This window comes from Alosa alosa, chromosome 5 (genome assembly GCF_017589495.1).
Source record: "Alosa alosa isolate M-15738 ecotype Scorff River chromosome 5, AALO_Geno_1.1, whole genome shotgun sequence".
In the NCBI taxonomy this organism is placed as follows: Eukaryota; Metazoa; Chordata; class Actinopteri; order Clupeiformes; family Clupeidae; genus Alosa; species Alosa alosa.
In genome coordinates this window covers 23,470,432-23,490,794 of record NC_063193.1, presented here as the reverse complement: position 1 = coordinate 23,490,794, position 20,363 = coordinate 23,470,432, and the positions used below count along the sequence as shown (strand labels likewise).

Here is a 20,363-nt window from a genome sequence, read left to right as displayed (position 1 = left end):
AGAAGAGAAGACAAAGAGCAAAGAAGGTAGGTTTCACCAGTTTTCTGCTGATAGAGACCCTTCATCTCAGAACTGAAGTTAACTTGTATTTGCTGTGTGTTGTGTGCATGTGTGTGTGTGTGTGTGTGTGTGTGCGTGTGTGCGTGCGTGCATGCATGCATTCAGTCGGATTGTCGGAGTCTATCACAATGATGATGAAAGTGATGGTGAGGAAGGCTCAGGAGTGTGCAGAACAGATCCTGGGCAGAGATTCCCCGACATCTAGCACCTGCAAACAGCTCCTCCATGGCAACGTCCTCACACCCCATAATATTCCTGAGTTCTTCCTGCCACCAAGACTTATCCGACACCACCCGGCTCTACCCAGCTCACTCATGCCTCTGGAGACACACAACCCTGTGGAGACACAGGCTCATGCACAGGAGTGTGGGGGCAGAGAGGGGCCGGTGCAGGTGGAAGGGAAGAAGAGGTGGATGGAGAGGCGGTCATCCCAGACCCAGAGACCCACGCAGACACAGATGCTGAGGAGGCCTGCACATCTGGCTGTGAGACCACTGGACGAAGGCTCGCTGGACGAGAGCCCGCACACGCGCAGGAAAGAATCTCTGTTCCACTCCACCGCCAGTCGCCTGTGGCTGGAGCCTCACACTCCCGCAGCAACGCCGTCACACACACACGCACGCGCCGCGCTCAGACACACAGACACACGCGCCTCTGTCACTCACAGCAGCCAAGGGCCTCTTTCAGACGTCGCTCTCAGAGAGTCCGACGCTGAGATGGACATGTCTTCCTCCACTGAGTCCACCCCTCAGGCGACGCCGCCCGCTCGTCGCTGGACGCCCTCCCCCAGCCACCTGGCCCCTCCTCGGCCCTTCGCTCTGGAGCTGCTGCACTGCCAGGAGCGTCTGCATCGCGAGCACCTGCTCCTCCTGCCCACCAGGGGGCGTCTGCGCCTGGCAACAGAGCGCCCGGCCCCCAGCCCCTCCCACGACCAGCCCCTGACACTGCGCGTCCGCGTTGTTTCGGTGGAGGGCCTGCGCGACCCAGGTGACCCTCGGCCCTTCAGCTGCAGCCTGAGTCTGTGCCTGAGCCCCGGCAAGACGCAGCAGCAGCACAGCGCCACCATCCGGCACTGCCGCGAGCCTGTGGTCTTCAACGAGGACTTCTTCTTCAGCCAGCCCGAGGGCCAGGAGCTGAGTGGCATGCAGCTGCAGGTCAAGGTCAAGGACAAGAGCGGAGGTCTGGGCAGGGTCTGTGTGCTGGGCGTCATCAGCAAGCCGCTGTCAGAGCTGATGGCCCTCTAAACCCAAACACACACACACACACACACACACACACACACACACACAAACTGCTTATAAAGTCATACATTTACAAATGTCCACAATTTATACACAATTATTATAGTAACATACACTGTCCTGTCAAAATTACTGCAGCCTTATCAGTACACACACACATCAGCATAGGTGGATGCAGTCACACTCTGACAGTCTCTCTTCGCTGCGCAGAGTCTCTCCTGTCCACTAGAGGGCGTTTAAGGACTCTGCGTAGTCAGAGACGGTTCACAGACTTTGAAGTCTTTAGATCTCATATCTGCAAATGTAAGGTGCCGCAGATGCAAGGGCACAGAGAGGAATTCATAATGTCAGCTGAATGTAATGTGGATTTCCCTCAATTGTTTTATATAGGTTGATAGCCATTTTCACATAAATGTATCTGCATATGCTAAGCCAGGTATGCTATTGTGTCATCCAGTGTGTCTTTGATACGTGTTTATAATTCTGACTCAGTAAAATCAGTATTTGTTTGAGTTTGCTGAGGCTTGAGGTTTTGTTTTTTTAAGTTTCATATTTACTCTTTTCCTGCTAATAAAAACACAATCAGCCTTCAAGTGAGGCAATCTTTTACTAAAGCACATTCAGATGAAATTGTGAAAAAAAAAACCTGAAGGCTGACTACTGTGTTTTTACACAATGCACAACTGCTAAACCACACATACAATGACACAGACTCAAATGTAAAAGTGCTGAATGATATCTCTTATAAGGAGGGCAGCGGCAGAGGCCTGATTAACATGAAGAATATGATTTTCCATGCGCATAGTGGTTTAAGTATGCATAATATGTTAAATATGCTTAAGAGGTTAAATGTGTTTAAGAGGTTAAATATGATATTGTGATAGATGGTGAGTATTGTTGGGATGCAGACTGCTGTGTGTGTGTGTGTGCATGTGTGTGTGTGTGTGTGTGTTAACGGAGGCTTAATTACACCAATGAAGGCCCAGGAGTCTCCACTCAGAGAGAGATGGATGAGAGCAGAGCCAAAGGACCTCTCCTCTAACCGCAGCCAACCAGACAATTAACTCTAAATGAGGGAGCATTCATAGCCACACACACACACACACACACACACACACACACACACACACACACACAAACTGCTTATAAAGTCCCATATCACACACGCACAGCCACAAAGCCATATACACATCACAAATTCATAGCCACTGTACAGAAACACATTTTCAACAGTGCTTTAATATTTATTTCAATGTGTACTTCATAAGTGCTGAAAGCGGCATCTGTCCTGAGTTCCAGTGTACTATTACTGATACTTGTGACCAAAGAATTAGAAATGGATTCTTGTAAAGTGTTATTATTATTATTATTATTAGTAGTAGTAGTAGTAGTACTACTGGTGACCCTGAGAGGATTTAGAATTACAATGTTTTGTGGCCTCTTTAGTCATTACGAGAATGCATGCCGCAATATACAGATATACACCAACAACAATATAAGCATTGCATAACTGTACTTGGTACTTATTTACAACGTGTACTTGATTATTTACAATGTGTACTTATTTACAACATGTATTTGATTATTTACCATGTGTACTTATTTACAATGTGTATTTGATTATTTACAATGTGTACTTATTTACAACATGTATTTTATTTACAAAGAAAAACATTCATGTAAAATGTAAGATTATTAGATGAAGGCAAGAATATGTTTGAAAACAGTATTACATGTAATGACATTTAAAAGAGCCCAAGGGTAAATATAGCCCTCAGGCAGCGGTCACTGAGATCAAAGCAGAATGTGAAAATTGAAGGTTGAATGATATGATGACTTTAGCAGGTGAAAAGGACCATTTGAATTTTGTAAATGTTACAGAAGAATTGAAAGAAATGTAAAAAAGGAATAAGGAATTGAAAGATACATCAAAATATGACTGATGAACAGTGGAAAGCATGGTGTAACTCTTTTTTATAAAAATCCTTTGTCTAATTTCAAGTAAATAGCTACATATATCCAATTATTGATGCTCAGTTTTGATTTGCCATAGGTAGCCTGACCATTTTGTTGAGCAAATCATATGAAACTTGCAGCTACGTATAATCATACCAAATGTCAGATGTTTTACTTAAGCGACTCCTATGTTGAAATGTGTCTGTTGTCCTAATTTGCATGGGTCCAGAGAGGAGACGTAGAGTGCAGCGTGATGCAGCGTGAAACATTTCAGGAGGTTTGAACCTTTACATCTTATTATTGGTTCATAAAGCACTAACTTTTGGCATTGATCATTATTCACTAAGTGGTCCTCCTCCACAAATATGTTGAAATGAGCAGGGGTCATGTCTCTTATAGAGGCCAACTTACTTTTCATATGAAAACATTTTCATATTTGTTGGCGAAATGGTTGTTGTCCAATTTTTGCCCAAAAATTGCTTTGAGCACACCTGCACAAAGTGATACAGGAATGTCAAAAACAGAGAAAATTCAGATCTCTCTGGTCTGAGATGTCATTAAGGTGATGGCAGCAGTGTTGTCAGCTAATGCCCTGTCTGTTTTTATTATTTATTCATTTATTATTAATATTTTACTGTCTATTTACTTATTTTACTATATGGATGCTGGTTTTTATTTATGCTTCCATGTTAGTGCAAATCTGCCTAATGAATTAAAGAATGATCTTATCCTATTAAAGCCAGTGTTATGGTTATGGTTATTGCATTCAGCAGATGCTTTTTTCAAAGCGACTATTAAAGAACACTTTTCTGCACTGAAGTAGGGTCAACCCAGACTAATCACCAAATTGTAGATAGTCAGTTAGAAGTAGACAGTTAGAAAAAGACACAATGAGTGAGAAAAAGTAAGGTATTTGAGCAACACAATGTACTTCTTTTCAAATAATCTTTTCAAATTAATTTTCATGCCACACTGACTTAAGGAGGACAATAAGGAAAATGGAGTCTCTGATTACCGAGGTGTGCTTGAAACACCAGGTATTGCACTATAATGTTGCAGTTGCAGGTGGAAGCATGACCCTTTTTTGTTGGTTTTAGTGTGTGTGTGTGTGTGTGTGTGTGTGTGTGTGTGTGTGTGTGTGTGTGTGTGTGTGTGTGTGTGTGAAATTAGCAGACTCCAGCAGCTGGAGACTGTTGCACCAGTCGTTAATCTCCAGACAAAATACCTGATTAACTCTCTAACACTAACTAAAATGAGCACTAACTCTCATCAACACTGTGTCCACAATCTGACATTTAGGACCCCCCAAAGGCACATCCTGCACATCCACTAACCCACACAAGATACATTACGTTAATACTCTCTCTAGTCACTTACAATGTTCTCCAAACTCATCACTTGGACAGTCCAGACTCTTACTTTGCACTTAAATCTAACTAGCTTTGAATTAAAGCATGAATTCATCTGTGTAATTATTCAGTGTGCTTAATTATAAGGGCTGTAATGAAGAAGTGTCACTATCCACACACACACACACACACACACACACACACACACACACACACACACACACACACACACACACAAACAGCATTTTCTATAAACATATAAACATAGCCTTTGAAACTTTAAAATGTATCAGAAATTAGAATTAGTGCACACACACACACACACACACACACACACAACACTGTGTGTCTACACACTACACTTACTCGTCAAGCTTCCTGAGTGCAGCGTCACATGAAGGGGCCATGGTGCAAGGGTCATGCTTGTGAAGGTTGCTAATGAATGAAGTTGCTCATTAAGGAGGCGGGGCTCATTTATGATTAGAGACGGGAGAGCAGTCACCCCCGCCCCAAAGCAGTATGGGTAATTACGGTTAATGTCTCATCTCTTATGCCTGGCTGAGTGGAGCCGCTGTCCTGTGACCTCATCTCTATTCCTCTGAATATTTAAATCATCTTTTATTTCACACAGAGACAGCTCCAGCAGAAGAGCTTTTTTGAAGTGGACATCATGTCCTAGTTTATGTTACAAAGGCAACGTCACAGCACTGTCTCACCAGCAAAGCAGAGACCGTGCAAACATCACTAATCATCACAGCAACATCAGAGAACACAGAAGTTGTTTCTTAAAAACAAGCAATATCATAACTTGTAAAAGCCCAGCAGATTACAACTTATTAAAAGCCTGCAAACACTACATTTGATCATCAGTACCACGCAAGAGCACTGTGACTGTGACCTACATCCTGACGTGTTGATATTGAGGTAATGATTCCATGCAATGGCTTAGGCTTCAGGGCCCCCTGACCCCTTGGGCCCCTGTGCCTGGGCCTGGAAGGTTTTTTTGTAAATCAAGTAAAGCAATTACAATTACTGAAATTTCAAAGAGTTCGTTATTTGCGTTACTTTGTTGATCTTGAATGAACGACTGCAGACAAGATGACAGATGCACATTTGCTGCTTCTGATCTAACGTCTCCCGACATTAGCTGTGTTTCCAGCTATTGTGTACATGTTTAGATTGCAGATGCATTCTTTACAGTTAATAGGAGCCTCCTCACATTCCTCCTTATTTCGTATTTATGCTAAAACACACACGAGTGCATTAGGCTACAATTTAAATGGGCATCTTAAAAGCCTTTTCCCTTTCGTTTCCATCTCGTAAGCTCCACTACAGTAAAAGCGCATTGTTGTTTATTTTATCTCTGCTCTTTTTCGCCTATTGCGCAAAAGCCTCGTTATATCAATTTCTCATTCTTACAACATAGCCACGCCACAACACCAATAGGCCTACATACAGTAGCCTATATATAGCCTTGGCACAAGCAAGCACACGTTTAACTCGAGAGGAAAATGCAGATTTCACTTACCAGATAAAGAAACCTCCAAATAGCCTACCGTACATACTACAGCGACTTGAGTTATTTGCACAGTATGTTTACATCGGAATTGACGTCCGTGGTGTTATGGATTCATTTGTCTGCGACAGAACATGCAACTTCTCACCTTATCGAAGAGTAACCTTCTGCATAGTGCGCGACAACCCCAAACCCTCGGATGCGCATTAGAACTTATTTCGGTAGGTCAGCACTTGTGAAGCGCAGGCTTTTCCCAAACTGGTGGTGCTTAAAATGCTATATAATACAACTGTGTTCAAAGCAGGATGAGGATAACCTAAGGTTGTATGTCTGTGTGAGCAGACAATAACTGCTTTGAAAATAAGCCATTTAACATTGTTTCACATTACATATCTATCAAACCACCTAGATGGTGAGGGTGGCACAAAACAAGGTCAGGGAAGCCTTCATGCATTGTAGAATGTTTTGTGGTCGGAAAAAGTTTGAGAACTCATGCACAAGGCTATTGATTTGAAGGCCCGTTGAAACTACAATAAATAGGTCTAAAAATAAGGTTTATTGTGTGTGTGACTTCAGTACTGTTCATATTGACATTTTAAAAGCAGACTTAAAAGTAACTCAAAAGTTACTTTCTCTAGTAACTAATTACTTTTGATATACAGTAATTGGTAAGGTAATTCAATTACTTTTGAAAGAAGTAACTAGTAACTGTAACTAATTACTAATTTTCAGTAACTTTCCCAACACCTGTGTGTGGGATGAGCGTTCTCTCTCCACTCTCCTGACAGAGTGCTCATCAAGCCTCTTCAGAGGACTTAGAATGCAAGCAGTGCACCTGGTCTTCGACAAACCAAAATGCTGTTCATAACCAATCAACATGTACCATGAGGCATTTCTCACCATGTACAGTATGGCTTGATTTCAGTAGCTTTCATATAAATAATAAGTGGGTATAAATGTGTGTCTTTCTGCCTTCTCTGTGTGTGTGTGTGTGTGTGTGTGTGTGTGTGTGTGTGTGTGTGTGTGTGTGTGTTTCTGTTTATGCATTGTGTGTACATGTGATGTGTGTCTTTTAGATGTGTGTGTGTGTGTGTGTGTGTGTGTGTGTGTGTGTGTGTGTGTGTGTGTGTGTGCGTGCGTGCGTGCGTGCATGCGTGTGTGTGTGTGTGTGTGTGTGTGTGTAAATGGCTTTCCTTTGGCATGCTAAACAGAACAACTGGTTGGATATGCAACTGTAGAGAACACCAGCCTGTGGCTTCAAAGCTGGCCCTTATGTTCAGCTGAACTACTTCACCCAACAGATGCTTTTGAAGTCATGGAGGTGCCCCTCCTATCAGTCCTGGCACAATGCAATACACCAACACAAACACTTACATTTGCATTTGAATTACACACTATTGGATAACCAGCAACCTCAGATCATGACCTTACAAAGTCAGAGGGAGAGGAAGTGCCCTCGGGAGAGTCGCCGCCCTGCTGTTTGAGATGAGCGCTGCATTCAGGATGGACATTGGATCCCATACAGCTAAATGGATAAGAAAGTTGATGATGTTCATCTTATTTCTGTGATGTTACACTATTCTTAAGACATAGTGGGGTCTGATATGAATGTTTTCCATTATTCAATAAGATGGCAAAGGGCCACTGCAATGAATATGGGGTGAGGCACTGAGACAGCCCTTATTACGTTGCCTGTTTGTCTGTGCACAGGATTACGCAAAAACGACTGGCAAATATTCATGAAACTAAGTGGGAAGATGTAGGATAAGCCAAGGAACAACCTGCTCAATTTGAATGCAAATTAACACACAGCCTGTGTGTTAACACACGGCCTGTGTGTTAAATTAACACACAGGCCGTCTAAACAAATGTTGTTTTACTTTCGCTACCGATCCATGATATGGCAAGCCTTGGTGGAGGTCTGTACTCTCTGAGGGCCCTTGTAGTTGGTGCTTGTGTTGTAGTTGGTGCTTGTGTTGTAGTTGGTGCTTGCACATACATTGTATGCTACATTGCAGCTGATGATATCACCCACAAAACTAAGACTTACATTGGTGATCATTCAACTGAAAAGGGCTGGCTGACTCAGAAGTAGCCTTAGTATGAATAATGGGACTGAAATGTCATGCTTTTATTTGCAATGATGATTTTTATTTGTTTAAATCAATAGTGTTTAACTTATCTTCATTTCTCCTTTGTGAGAAATTGTGTGAATATGACTCAACACCTATGGACAAAATACTTTGCACTCGAACACAGTCAAACATTATTGAACACACACACACACACACACACACACACACACACACACACACACACACACACACAAACACACACACACACACCTGAGGTTTGATGTTTGATTCTGGATCTGCACAGTGCTAATGACAAAAAGTGTGAAATGTGAAAGTCAATGAATGCACTAAAATTAGTTCTGGTTCACTGATTTTTATTACAGATTGAGTCAGTGTATATCTATGAGCTTGAGATGCTCACATGAACAAGAACCAGTAAGAGACAAAGATTAAAAAGAAAAGAAAGTGTTAAAAATTATATGGTACAGGTTTAAATTTAGTTATTTTTATCTTTTAAAAGTTTTTACAATACAATACAGCAAGCTTGTCAGTTCATTCTCCATTTCTAACTGAATCTTCATGCTGTTTAAATAGAAACACTGCAGAAGGCAATAAACAATACGTCTTCATATAACCATCTATATAATTTACGTCATTGATATGTTCAACATTATAATAATTTACGGTTAAAATAGAAAACAAAAATAAACATGAGAAGTTGAATGCTTGCTCATGCCAGTGCAGTTCAGAGTTAATGGCTGCCCTATGTTAACATTAAAAATGTATCTTTGGATTCCACTGATTGTAGTTAATGTCTTAACGTTTTAGATAAAGTCTGCATCACTTGCACTCCTCGTGATAAAGTCTTTAACATGTTGCACATACTCTGCTTCAAGAAAACTTCATCCTGCTAGCATACACCCAAACACTCACAAAAACACACACACACACACACACACACACACAACCTCGGCTTGGATATGACGCAGTCTTTATAATCAACGTTCTTTATTCTATTCAAAATCTTTCAGCTTACCTCTTCACCAAGCTCGAGGAAGTGCATTTGTGGATGTGTGTGTATACAGTATGTTTGTGTGGCAATTCATAGTTGGGTGACACTAAGTATATATTCATTTATATGGACATATGTATATTTGAGTGTGTGTGTGTGTGTGTGTGTGTTCAGTGTGAAAGCGAGGATGTGTGTGTCCATGCAGAAGTGTCCATGTAACTCTTTATGTGATATGTGTGTGTGTGTGTGTGTTGTGTGTGTGTGTGTGTGTGTGTGTGTGTGTGTGTGTGTGTGTGTGTGTGTGTGCGTGCATGCATGTGTGTCTAAGGCAGAAGCAGTGAGGGGTGCAGGCAGCTTGTCTTGCCCGGGGTGCTGTCCTGGCAGCGTTGGATTCCCAGCGTCCCAAGGGTCGGTGTGGGTTTGATAGGCATGGGCACAGCGGGCATCCCCTGGCCACTGGCGGGCTGGTAGATGCTCTTGACCGGCAGGCTGAACGAGGGGTACTCTGAGGAGAGGGGCCCCATGCCCGGCCAGAGCTGCGCGGGCAGCGGGTACCCCAGCTGGCTCATGACCGAAGCAATGGGCATTGAGCCGGGCATCACACCCCGGCACTCACCGATGATGTTCTCGATGGCGAACGGGTGCTTGAAACTAGGCGGCTGGCTGCTGTGGAGCCCATAGGTGTGGTAGTGAGCGTGCCGGGGGTCCGGGGGAGGTCGAGGGGGCAGGGCTGGCGTTGGCCGAGGAAGCTTGAAACGCTTGCGGCGGCGCAGGAAGCTCCCATTCTCAAACATGTCGCCACATGCCGGGTGCAGTGCCCAGAAGCTGCCTTTACCTGGCTGGTCGGGCCGCCGTGGAATTTTGATGAAGCAGTCGTTAAAGGAGAGGTTGTGGCGCAGTGAGTTCTGCCAGCGCTGTGTGTTCTCGCGGTAGTACGGGAAGCGCTCCATAATGAATTTATAGATGTCCGAGAGTGGCAGCATCTTTTCCTCTGAGCTCTGGATGGCCATGGCTGTCAGTGAGATGTACGAGTACGGAGGCTTCTGCTCGCTGTACGAGCTCTTACCGGGCCGGGGCATGCCAGCTCTCCCACGCGCTCTGCGCTCTGGCGCGCAATTCCCGCTCTCATGCGCTATTGCGCACGATCACTGACATATCCAAAAGTCTCCTCAACTTCACAAACTGCAGAAGTGTTGTCAAAAACTATTTCTAAAAAACTCTTCTGATGTTGGGATCTTGTAAAACGCGCTTTGCAGGCACAAGTCCTCTCTCTTTAAAAAGTACCTTCACTAAAACATTCCCAAACGACCACGAGTCGGTTCGTCCCTCACGCGAATGAGAACCTCTTCTCAACTTTTTGCCTCCCGTTCACACTGGCAGTCTCCGGGACACACGGGTGCTCGGCGCACAAAATGACTTGTCTCTGTTCACCCACGCCTTCTGCACGCGGCTTTTGTAATAACAGCAACGTCTTGAACCCCCTACCGGTGCACGCACCATCGCACTTTTGTATCAGGATCGGGAGAAGAAAGAGGGAAAGAGTCTCCGAATGTGTGTGCGTGCGTGCGTGCGTGCGTGTGTGTGTGTGTGTGTGTGTGTGTGTGTGTACACGTGCGCGCGTGTGCTTCAATTTATTAGAAGCCTCCGTAAAAAGGCTGTCAAGAGTAAGAGAGCAAAGAATGTCTTATCATTCTTCTAATATTATTACTACTCATACTAAGTACCACTTAAGAAAAAGACGTTGTACCAGTAGTCATTTCACATTAACAACATTTTACCGTATAGCATTTACCGTAACATTTTACCATTTTATTATTCCACATTTAATAAACATGTATGATTTGCATTGTTATTATCATTACCATTGTTATTATTATTATCATTAGTATAATAATAATAAGAAGAAGAAGAAGAAGAAGAATGCTGTTATGCTGTTATAATTATTATTATTATTATTATTATTATTATTCGTAACATTCAGAGTTCAGGAGCGATATTTTAAACAGTCCTCCAGAGAAAATGTGGTTGTCCTCTCGAGACTGAAAGTAATTAAGAACAATTTTCTAATTAAATAGTCATCCCTAAAGTCCTACCACAGCGGATCAAACAGAGGCACTGTCAACGGAATTCATGTCTTCACCATGACTTAGGCCTAATCTGTCTGGTGAATGGATATTAGTAGGCTACTTGCTAGATAGATAGATAGATAGATAGACAGATAGATAGATAGGCCTGGATAGATAGATAGATAGATAGATAGATAGATAGATAGACAGACAGATTTCAGATTTATGGTTAGTAAATCTAAAAACAAAAACAGTAAGTAGTGATATAAAATACAAGCCAAAAATTATTGAAGAAATAGAATTACTGGAAAATGGATTGGGTGAAATTTGTTTCAAGAAAATGTAAATTACTCTTCCCGCCGTCGCAAACCTAGGTTAAAATGTAGACAACTCACATCCACCTTAGGCCAAACAACCCACTCTATTTTTTCTTGTCTGTTTTGCTGAATTCTTTTTTTTGAAATCAAGCACTGAAGAAAACACACAACCACTCTTTCGCTTTACCATTATTCTGAGAGTGCTAATGTTTAATTGGCGGGACCAGTAACCTGTGTGTCTATCTGATTAAACACTGTGCTGTAAAGATCGCCCTCCTCAGGGTGCTGGTAAACAGAAAAACAAAGGAGCCGATGCTCTTCTTCGGCCAGGTGTCATGGTAGGGCCTGGACCACACACGGCCTCCCCCGCACCCTAGCGGGACCCGAATACATTACATTAATTAAGCCTTCAGTGATTTACCTTCCTGTGAGACACGGCCAACAATATAATTAAGGGCGAACTGGCTATATTAGTAATGAATATTCAAAACGGTGTCAATTAATTAGCCAGCAGATCTTTCCCATTACACTGCTCCAGGAGTCCTTCAGGCGGGTCTCTGGGGTCAGCGGAGGTGAGCGAGTCGCGCCGTTAACTCGGGCTCATAAATGTTTTTGAACGGCGTATCACTGCTGTGCGCTTCAGCACAGAGCGCACTTTTAAATATCCGCCTGAGAGGAGGTGAGGAACATTATCTTGAAGACCAGCTCAACGCTTGCCACTCAAGATAAATATTAAACCTGCCTTGCGCAAAGAGAGGTGCTAAACAGACGAGCACTGATCTGCATAAGAAATTAATTAGTTGTTTTCGCAGCATTCAACTCCTGGACAAATAACTACTTGTAAAGTACACCTTCTGGGCATAGCGAACATATGCTAGAATTAGCCTTAATTGACTAATTACATAAATTACTCATTAATTTTACAGCACATCAATTATAAGAGATATATCAATTAATTTCGCATAAATTAAAGCTGAACATAGCAAAAGGGGAGATGGGGGAGATGAGTTCGCAAGGAGGGGGTCGGCTTTGAGTTAGGGGGCGCATGGGACTACAGGAGGGGGATGTCTGTTTGTTCCGAGATTCTAATAATTATTTGTTGGGCTTCGGGCGGCAGTGACGGCAGTCGGGCTGCTCGAGGAAGCCGAATACAGAAACTGCAATTACAGTGATAATAATAATCTTAAAGACCCCTCACGAGGCGATCACGGAGCATTGCGCCATTGTGGGGCATTTAAATCAATTAGAGCGGCTGTGACGCCGCGCGCTAAGGCCCGTGCCATTAGAAATAGCCAAAAATGATTTAGTAATGCCGATTAATGCGCGAGCTCTTTATTTCTCTATAAAACAGCGTGTGGTCAGAGGTATCTGCAGCGCGAGTTTTCCCTTTTTAGCTTGGAGCGTATTTTCTTGGTGCTTACAGAAAGACTTATCTGTTAGAATGACATGAGGAGATTGTGTGTTTTTGCTGTACTCATAGCAACCGTGTGTGTGTGTGTGTGTGTGTGTGTGTGTGTGTGTGTGTGTGTGTGTGTGTTTGCGAGTGGGCATATGTCAGTGTGCGTTTGAGTGTGTTTAAGTGTCTTCATAATATTTATGTGTTTTCTTTCATTCTTTGCTGGAGGCCAGATGAAGTTTCCTCCTGTGAGGGAAGAATATATGTGTTCATCTGCAAAGGGATGAACTCCCACAGTGCCATTACAGTCCCAGGGGCCTCAGCCAGAGGCGAGCTGCCCTGTAGTGAACCACACTGCTTCTACACGGAGGACACAGAGGTAACAAGAACTTTCTTCTATGGATGCTTTTTTTAATGGGTTTTCTTTCACTTACTGACTATGTGTGCAATGGTCCAAAACAGTGCATAAACCTAGGACAAACAATCTGTATTTGAATAGGACATTTTTGCAGGACTTTTAAGGTTTCATGAGAGTCGATATACTTAAAATCCATTCAAAAGCATCAGAGACACGTTTCAACTCTTTTGTTTTCCTCCAAGGGTTATCTTATGGCGGACAGAATTAGATCTGTTGAGCAAGAGAGTTTGAGAATGTTTGAGAGTATGAGAGTGGAGAACATTATAATGTCGTCCTGATGATAATGATGTAATAAAACATTGATCTTTTACTGTCAGCATCATGCAGAGAAAAGTCTTTCTGCAGAGTGGAATTGTTCCTTTAATGGGGAGGGCACCAGAGTAATATTTTAATGCGAGGCTGATATATGGGCACTGGATCAATGGCCAGCCCAAGGTCGTTAAATACCATGCTGGTCGTGACAGTCACAGGGTCCAATCTTAAAGAGATGTGGCCAAATGTAGCTCTGGGGGTCATTAAGAGATTTGTCTTGTCTGAGTGTAATAACTGAAGAATTTGGGAGATGTCCGTCTGGCTCTTTAAATCTCCAAGACAAGCTTCAAGGTTGGCTAAGCAGGTTTCGGTGCCAGATGTAGCTGTTAAATGGAGCTGTGCTCCATTCTTTTTTCATACAGCATTAAAACACATATCTGCTGATACTGAGAGAGATGTGCTTTGCATCCTGGGTGATTTTTTTGTACCCTCAGTGCAACTGGGTGGTGGCTATTAGGAAGGACTGAGGAAGAGGATGTAAGGGATTGGCAGGGGTAAAATACTAATGTGACTGCCTCTATAAATACTGCTGCATCTACTACTTTGAGCACTCGATACCCTTCACAGCCGGAGTGATACATGGAGCTAGGCCCACTCATGGAGAGGATGCCCTTGCAAAGTGTCAGGAAGGTCACTGCATGTAGTTTGGGCAGAGTGTCCAGCTGACTTATGAAGGCAGGAGGAGCCAGCTTCAGACTTGCAACCTAGACATGAGATGTCCAGTTTATCTGTGGGACCACTATTCCCTTGTAGTATGAGCCACAGAAGAGAGGAGTCAGGTGAAGTGATGGCTGACTGAAGGGAGGGAGAAAGGGTTCATGAAGAAGGAGGAAAATGATGTGATGAGCTTGGGAGAGACTAGCCTTGTCTCTAGTCATTTTACCCAAATTGTATGGATATTTGTCTGGCAAATTGGAAGTTTTTATATGCACCGTGACTCGAATCAAGCCTGGGTGCCACACTTAGCAGACCTTGAAGAACAACACAAAAAGAAGAATGCAACATAGAGAAGGAATATAGGACACTGAGGTCAGTTAGGATGGTGGAGTTCTCAGTGTCGTCAGGGATGTGAAGGAAAGAGGTGATGAAGAGCGGCTTTTTTTTCTAAAAAGTCGGGAGAGAGGAGAGGCTGCGTGATGTCCTGAGCTGCACCCACCACAGGGGGCAGTAGAGCACTTTCCCCCACACTCACTCACTACCTCACTGGCTCAGCAGGTGGAACAGAAACCAGGGAACAGTGTGGAGTAGGAATATCAACTTAAAACAGCAAGTCAGAGAAAACTCCCTCCCTCTTAAGTTGGTTGGAACGGGGGCTCATTCCTTTAGGGAGACTAAATCCATGCCCAGTAATAAATATTGTGTTCATTCACATTGCAGAGTGAGTTTTACATTCAGTTATTTTCAAACCTGTCTGTTGCAGTCTGTTCCTCTGCTGAGTCTCACAACAGCCCATAGGATCAATACTGAGCTCGTCACACTGGACCTGTTCAAATGTGCCATTAACATCCATATAAAGAATATAGGCTCTGTCGTCCAAAAGGAAGCATTTATCTGCATGGCCCATCAATTGTTGTCAACTGGCATGGTGCATAAAAAGGCCTGCATTGCAGAGATGGAAGGCAGAGAGGAGTGGAGAGCTCTGGCCATCAGCCAAGTTAAGCTGAGACAAAGCACATCTCGTTTTTTTTCTCAATATTTTTTCTCTCAAAAAGTTTGTACTGATGACGTGTGTCTGCTCAGAATGTCTCATCCCATCTCCCTCCATTTAGTTTAGTCTCTAATCTGCTCCCTTCTACAAATTAATTCAATCAATTCTCCTTCCATACGAAAGCCCTTGTGTCCTCCTGGTTATGTCGGTCGCATCTTTTACCTTGTCTATTTTAGTTTAATTACACAAAGCGTCAGACGGAATATGACTGTAATGCAGTGAAACTGTAACATATTGAATCTTCTCTTCATCATCCAACAGTTGCATGCAGTATCATTCAGTTCAGACAGACATTGACATTAAACTCATTTTAAGACTACACAAACACAGGAGTAGACAGTCACCAGACAGAGGTGTGTAAAAACTGAGGACCAAACCCTGTATTTACGGGAATAAGATAAGGAGGTGTTTTATCTGCTGGTGCCAACACATAGAGCTGGCCTACATTTGATGCACTATCTCCACCTTCTTTTTTTTCCCTTCTCTGCATCCTGTCTCTTTTCCGCTCTGTCTGCCCCATGTGTAAATGTGATGAGTTGTTACTCTTCAGTCTCCTCTCTGTGCACCTCTCCCTCCTAGCAGGAGGCAACGTTCATGTGCGTGCATGTGTGTGTGTGTGTGTGTGTGTGTGTGTGTGTGTGTGTGTGCATGTGGGGGGTGTCGGAGGTTAGTGAGGCATATGTCTTGATGTCCATGTGGGGTGCCTACCCCCCTCCCATCTCCCCGCTCTCTCCCTCTCTCTCTTTCACTCCATCTCTCCATCTGCGCTGCATGGATAAGGAGGAGACTGCAGGTTCGGCTAAAAACACCCCAAGTGAAGCACAGAAAAGTGGAAAAAAATGGAGATCAGCTCTCCTTGGGCTGATAAGCGGATTCATAAGTCTATGCACTCACACGAAACACACACACACACACACACACACACACACACACACACACACACACACACACACACACACACAATTCTAAAAATACAAGCACTCTCACACAATCACTGCTCACATAAACACAAGCCAACATAAACACTGATCCATTCTCTTGCCAATGCCCAAGCATACATAAACACAAGCCCACACACACACACACACGTTCCATCTTTCCAAATACGCATCTTTCCAAACGCATCTTTCCAAATACTTTGTTGTACAAACAAAGACTCACTCATAAAGTATTTGATGAACAATAAGACACCGAAGATATATACCGTATAAATACACAAACAAATTTGAGACTGACACTACCTGAACTAAAAAAGCACACACTCCAACCCACTGGAATACACAAATCTAATGCACTCACACACACAAACACACACACACACACACACACACACACACACACACACACACACACACACACACACACACACACTCTCCCCCGCTTGACACACATCCTCACACCCCCTTTTCTCCTCAGAGGCAAGAAGAGGATGCCGTGACTCAAAGCTCTCCCTGCGTAACTCCTCATTGTTTTTATTTCTCATAAGTGGCTGTGCCCTGTGTGAGGCCGGCCCTATGTGTAAAATAAATGATGTCTGTAGCTGTGGGGGAAGCCGCTTCTGTCCGAGGAACATTACACACCACCTCCTCCCTCAGCGGAGACGCAAGCTGCCGCCTCTGAGCGCCGGACTCCACCGCATATTTTAGGAGCAGGAGTGGGCCATTAGGAACCTAATCTAAAATCAATCGCCCTAGGGTCCACCACACACGCACACACTCGCACACAGACACACACACGTACACACAGGCACACCAACACACATATACACACACCCCGGTGGGCCACTAATGACCTGCGATGGCATCAAATGAAGCTTTTATATGCATGTCGTTTGCAGTATGTATATATTTATATATTATTCCCTAATTGTGTTTGAGGAGAACAAAAACCACAAGCCCGTCATTTAGTTTTGCCCTAAATGCTTTGCATGAAAATCTAAATAAACTCGTGGCAATTAGCATGCCAGTGTGTATGGCTTTTGTGTGATTTGTGATTTGTGTGAGTGAGTCAGTGCCTTTTGTGATTTTTAATCCACACTAAGACTCGAGGAGAAGGCCTATGCGAAAAAATGCTTGTGCAATATATTCTACAAAAAATGCAAAAAAACAATCAAATTTAGAAAACTAGTTTCAGCATAATTACGAGTCAAATGTTGTATGAGCTGCTATGTGCATACATACAATTAAAGCTGCAAACAAGAGTTTACAAACAACAAACATTGCTGAAGATACTTTTGATTTATTAATGCGTTCTTTACAAATATTGATAGTATTATTCATTATTAAGAAGCATTTTTAAAACAATTGTGAGACCATAGGTAAGACAGATTTTTCTAGAACACAAATGGACCACTGGACCTCACGCGGACTGCCCTCTTGTGTCAAGTTGTGCACTCACAACCACAGTACTCACTTCATCATATAATGTGAAACACAATGTTAGAAATACTGTATATGACACACAGGCACAGGCACAGTCTAAACCATTGTGTGATTATCTTGATTCAGATAATAATGTTGTCAATGTTTACGTTACTTTAAAGGGACACCAGGCAAGCCTGATGCTTTTCTCTACTTAAACTCCCCCCGCCCTTTCGGTCTGAAGCTCTTTTTCCTTTTCTTTGGCATCTTCCGTCAAGGGTTTTTGCTGCTTCTTCGCTGGCTCTGCCATTATACACACGCGTTAGCAACAATCGCTAGCGTTTCGTTAGCCTGCCTCTGTGCTGTATGCAGGATGTAAACTGATCATGATTTCGGTCGGCGGGTAGGATACACTGAACTTGAAAGTGGGATATTCTTCCTACAGGCAGTAGGGGCGGGCGAGAGAGTCTTCATTCGCCCTGTAATGAGACGAAATGAGTCATTTAACAATATACCGACTTACCGATAATTAACACGAAAATGTTGCCTGGTGTCCCTTTAACATGAATCAATAATTTCACCTTGTCTGAAAATCTTACCTTAATTTGAAAATTGATATATCAATCCATATTCCAAAATATTGTTTAGATTGAAAAAATATATATTGCCATACATAATCTGAATGCAAAAAACAACAGGTAATGCAATACCTCAAAAGTAATTCGGTCCAAATATAACTGTGTTATAACTGTATTATAAAGTTGAAAAGGCTCCTTCTGTGGCTGTTTTCATTCTTAGGAAATTCAGAAATAAATGCCTGATCTTAAAAATGAATGCAAATATTTGGTATTACTCTAAACTAATCTAAACTACTAAAGAATATATTTCTATTTTAACTATTAAAGGCATCAGCTAATCATAAACAGCATTGATTTTTGGACATAAACACACACATCTGATATTTGCTAATGCTCTGTTATGTGGAGAATTGGTGTAGTGTGTGTGTGTGTGTGTGTGTGTGTGTATGTGTGTGTGTGTGTGTGTAAAAGTTATGCGTGTTGGTAGGCTTTTACTTGTTGCTGGAGAGAGCTGCAGAGAGTGGTTCTGTTCTCAGAGGCATGACGGGGGCAGTGAAACCATCTGGAAGCTTCTGTCTCCTGCGTTAACCGCACGATTAGCCACGCACCACCACGCCTCTGCCCCCCTGGCCCTCTCCTTCTCCCTTCTCGCTTCTCTTCCGGCTTAATTAAATTAGCCCACCATGTCTTTGTGTCTGCACCTTCCACCCAAACATGTACCCAAATACCCCACCCTGTCTCACAAGAACACTCTACTTATTTAAAAAAAAAAACACACCACAGCTCCACAAATGCAGCAACATTCCACTAAATAACAGTCCATATTTAACTGACTATCGAGGTCTTTTCAAATCATTTTCAAATTCCACTAAATAAATCTTGAATTAGATTGTCACACCCGTCATATAAATGTTAAAATTCCACTGTGGATTATCTTGCATCCAGTAATGTTTCACTTGCTGTTCAGTGACTCAGCATCAGATTGCACTGCCTGATTTCCTTTTCAGGTACTGAGAATTACTTTAATTCTTGAAAATAAGTCTTTGTTCATCTTTAAATGAATGTGTGCACAAAACTATGTACTACAGCATGTATAAGCATATGATTATCTCATTTATGTCCAAACAGCTGATCACATCTTTCAGTAACACCGTAGAACTCTGCAGCATCTGCTGAATATAAACATCAGTGAATCACAAGCAGAGCAGCTATCATGTGTCCCTGCACCCTTGCCACCAATATAGCTATGACCATGTCCACTGTCCCCATACACACACACACACACACACACACACACACACACACAAAAGGGTATAGCCTTCACAGGTTTGAGGCATGCAATCAGAAGTTGCTTTGGATGGAGATAAGGCAGATGGACTGACCAGAGACCAGCTCTTATAATTGGCCCTGTCTTGATGTTCTACTTCAGTGAACTCAAGAAGTTGATCAAGTTGTTTTTCAGCACTCGCAATTAGTAAAGCTACAGCAGAGCTATTAGCTTTTGAAAATCATTTTCTTTAAATGTTCATTTGTGGTATTTTCTTGCCTAAATTGATAGGACAGTGGAGAGCAAATAGGAAATGAGTGGGAGAGAGGAGTGGGATCGAGAAACCTCAGGCCAGACTTGGACCTGGGTCCTTGTGGGCACTGGACCCATATGTGGTAAGAAGAGATGCTGTCACTTGTGCCACAGCTTCTCCCAGAGAAACCATTATTAGTTTTCGTTGCTTTGTTGCCTTTAGCAGCCGTTGTTGTAGCTTTAGCAGGGATCTGTTAACTTTAGCAGCGTGTCTTAGCTGTAGCAGGGGAGGAATGGATTAGCTGTTTTTTTTTTATATGTATTTCTCATACATGAGAGTTGATGATCTGAGTGAAACAAGAGCCATGGGGAGCAACATGCAGTGCATAGCAGATCCGACTTCATCTAGCTGTAGCAGGGGTGATGGATTGTGTAGGGAGTTGTGTATGGGACACAAATGAGGGCAACATGCTTAGCAGA

At 42.9% G+C, this 20,363-nt stretch overlaps 2 protein-coding genes across 2 annotated transcripts; one reads left to right on the top strand and one right to left on the bottom strand.

Moving 5' to 3' along the window:
• Positions 1-1,304, top strand: LOC125295257 (C2 calcium-dependent domain-containing protein 4C). Its single transcript, XM_048244521.1, has 3 exons — positions 1-26; positions 166-664; positions 728-1,304. The coding sequence occupies exons 2-3, from the start codon at positions 189-191 to the stop codon at positions 1,302-1,304; spliced, it is 1,053 nt and encodes a 350-aa protein (XP_048100478.1). The 5' UTR covers positions 1-26; positions 166-188.
• An 8,133-nt stretch (positions 1,305-9,437) lies between these two features.
• foxb2 (forkhead box B2) lies at positions 9,438-10,633 on the bottom strand. The gene has a single exon (XM_048244019.1). It carries the CDS (start codon positions 10,286-10,288, stop codon positions 9,533-9,535), a length of 756 nt encoding a protein of 251 aa, XP_048099976.1. The 5' UTR covers positions 10,289-10,633; the 3' UTR covers positions 9,438-9,532.
• Positions 10,634-20,363: the final 9,730 nt, after the last annotated feature.

What these genes read in the sequence shown, in the direction of transcription:
- foxb2 (XM_048244019.1), bottom strand. Translation starts at nt 10,288, where the DNA reads ATGCCCCGGCCCGGTAAGAGCTCGTACAGCGAGCAGAAGCCTCCGTAC.
- LOC125295257 (XM_048244521.1), top strand. Translation starts at nt 189, where the DNA reads ATGATGATGAAAGTGATGGTGAGGAAGGCTCAGGAGTGTGCAGAACAG. An exon ending in CACACTCCCGCAGCAACGCC is followed by an intron (nt 665 to 727) that starts GTCACACACACA and finishes TGTCACTCACAG; the next exon opens with CAGCCAAGGGCCTCTTTCAG.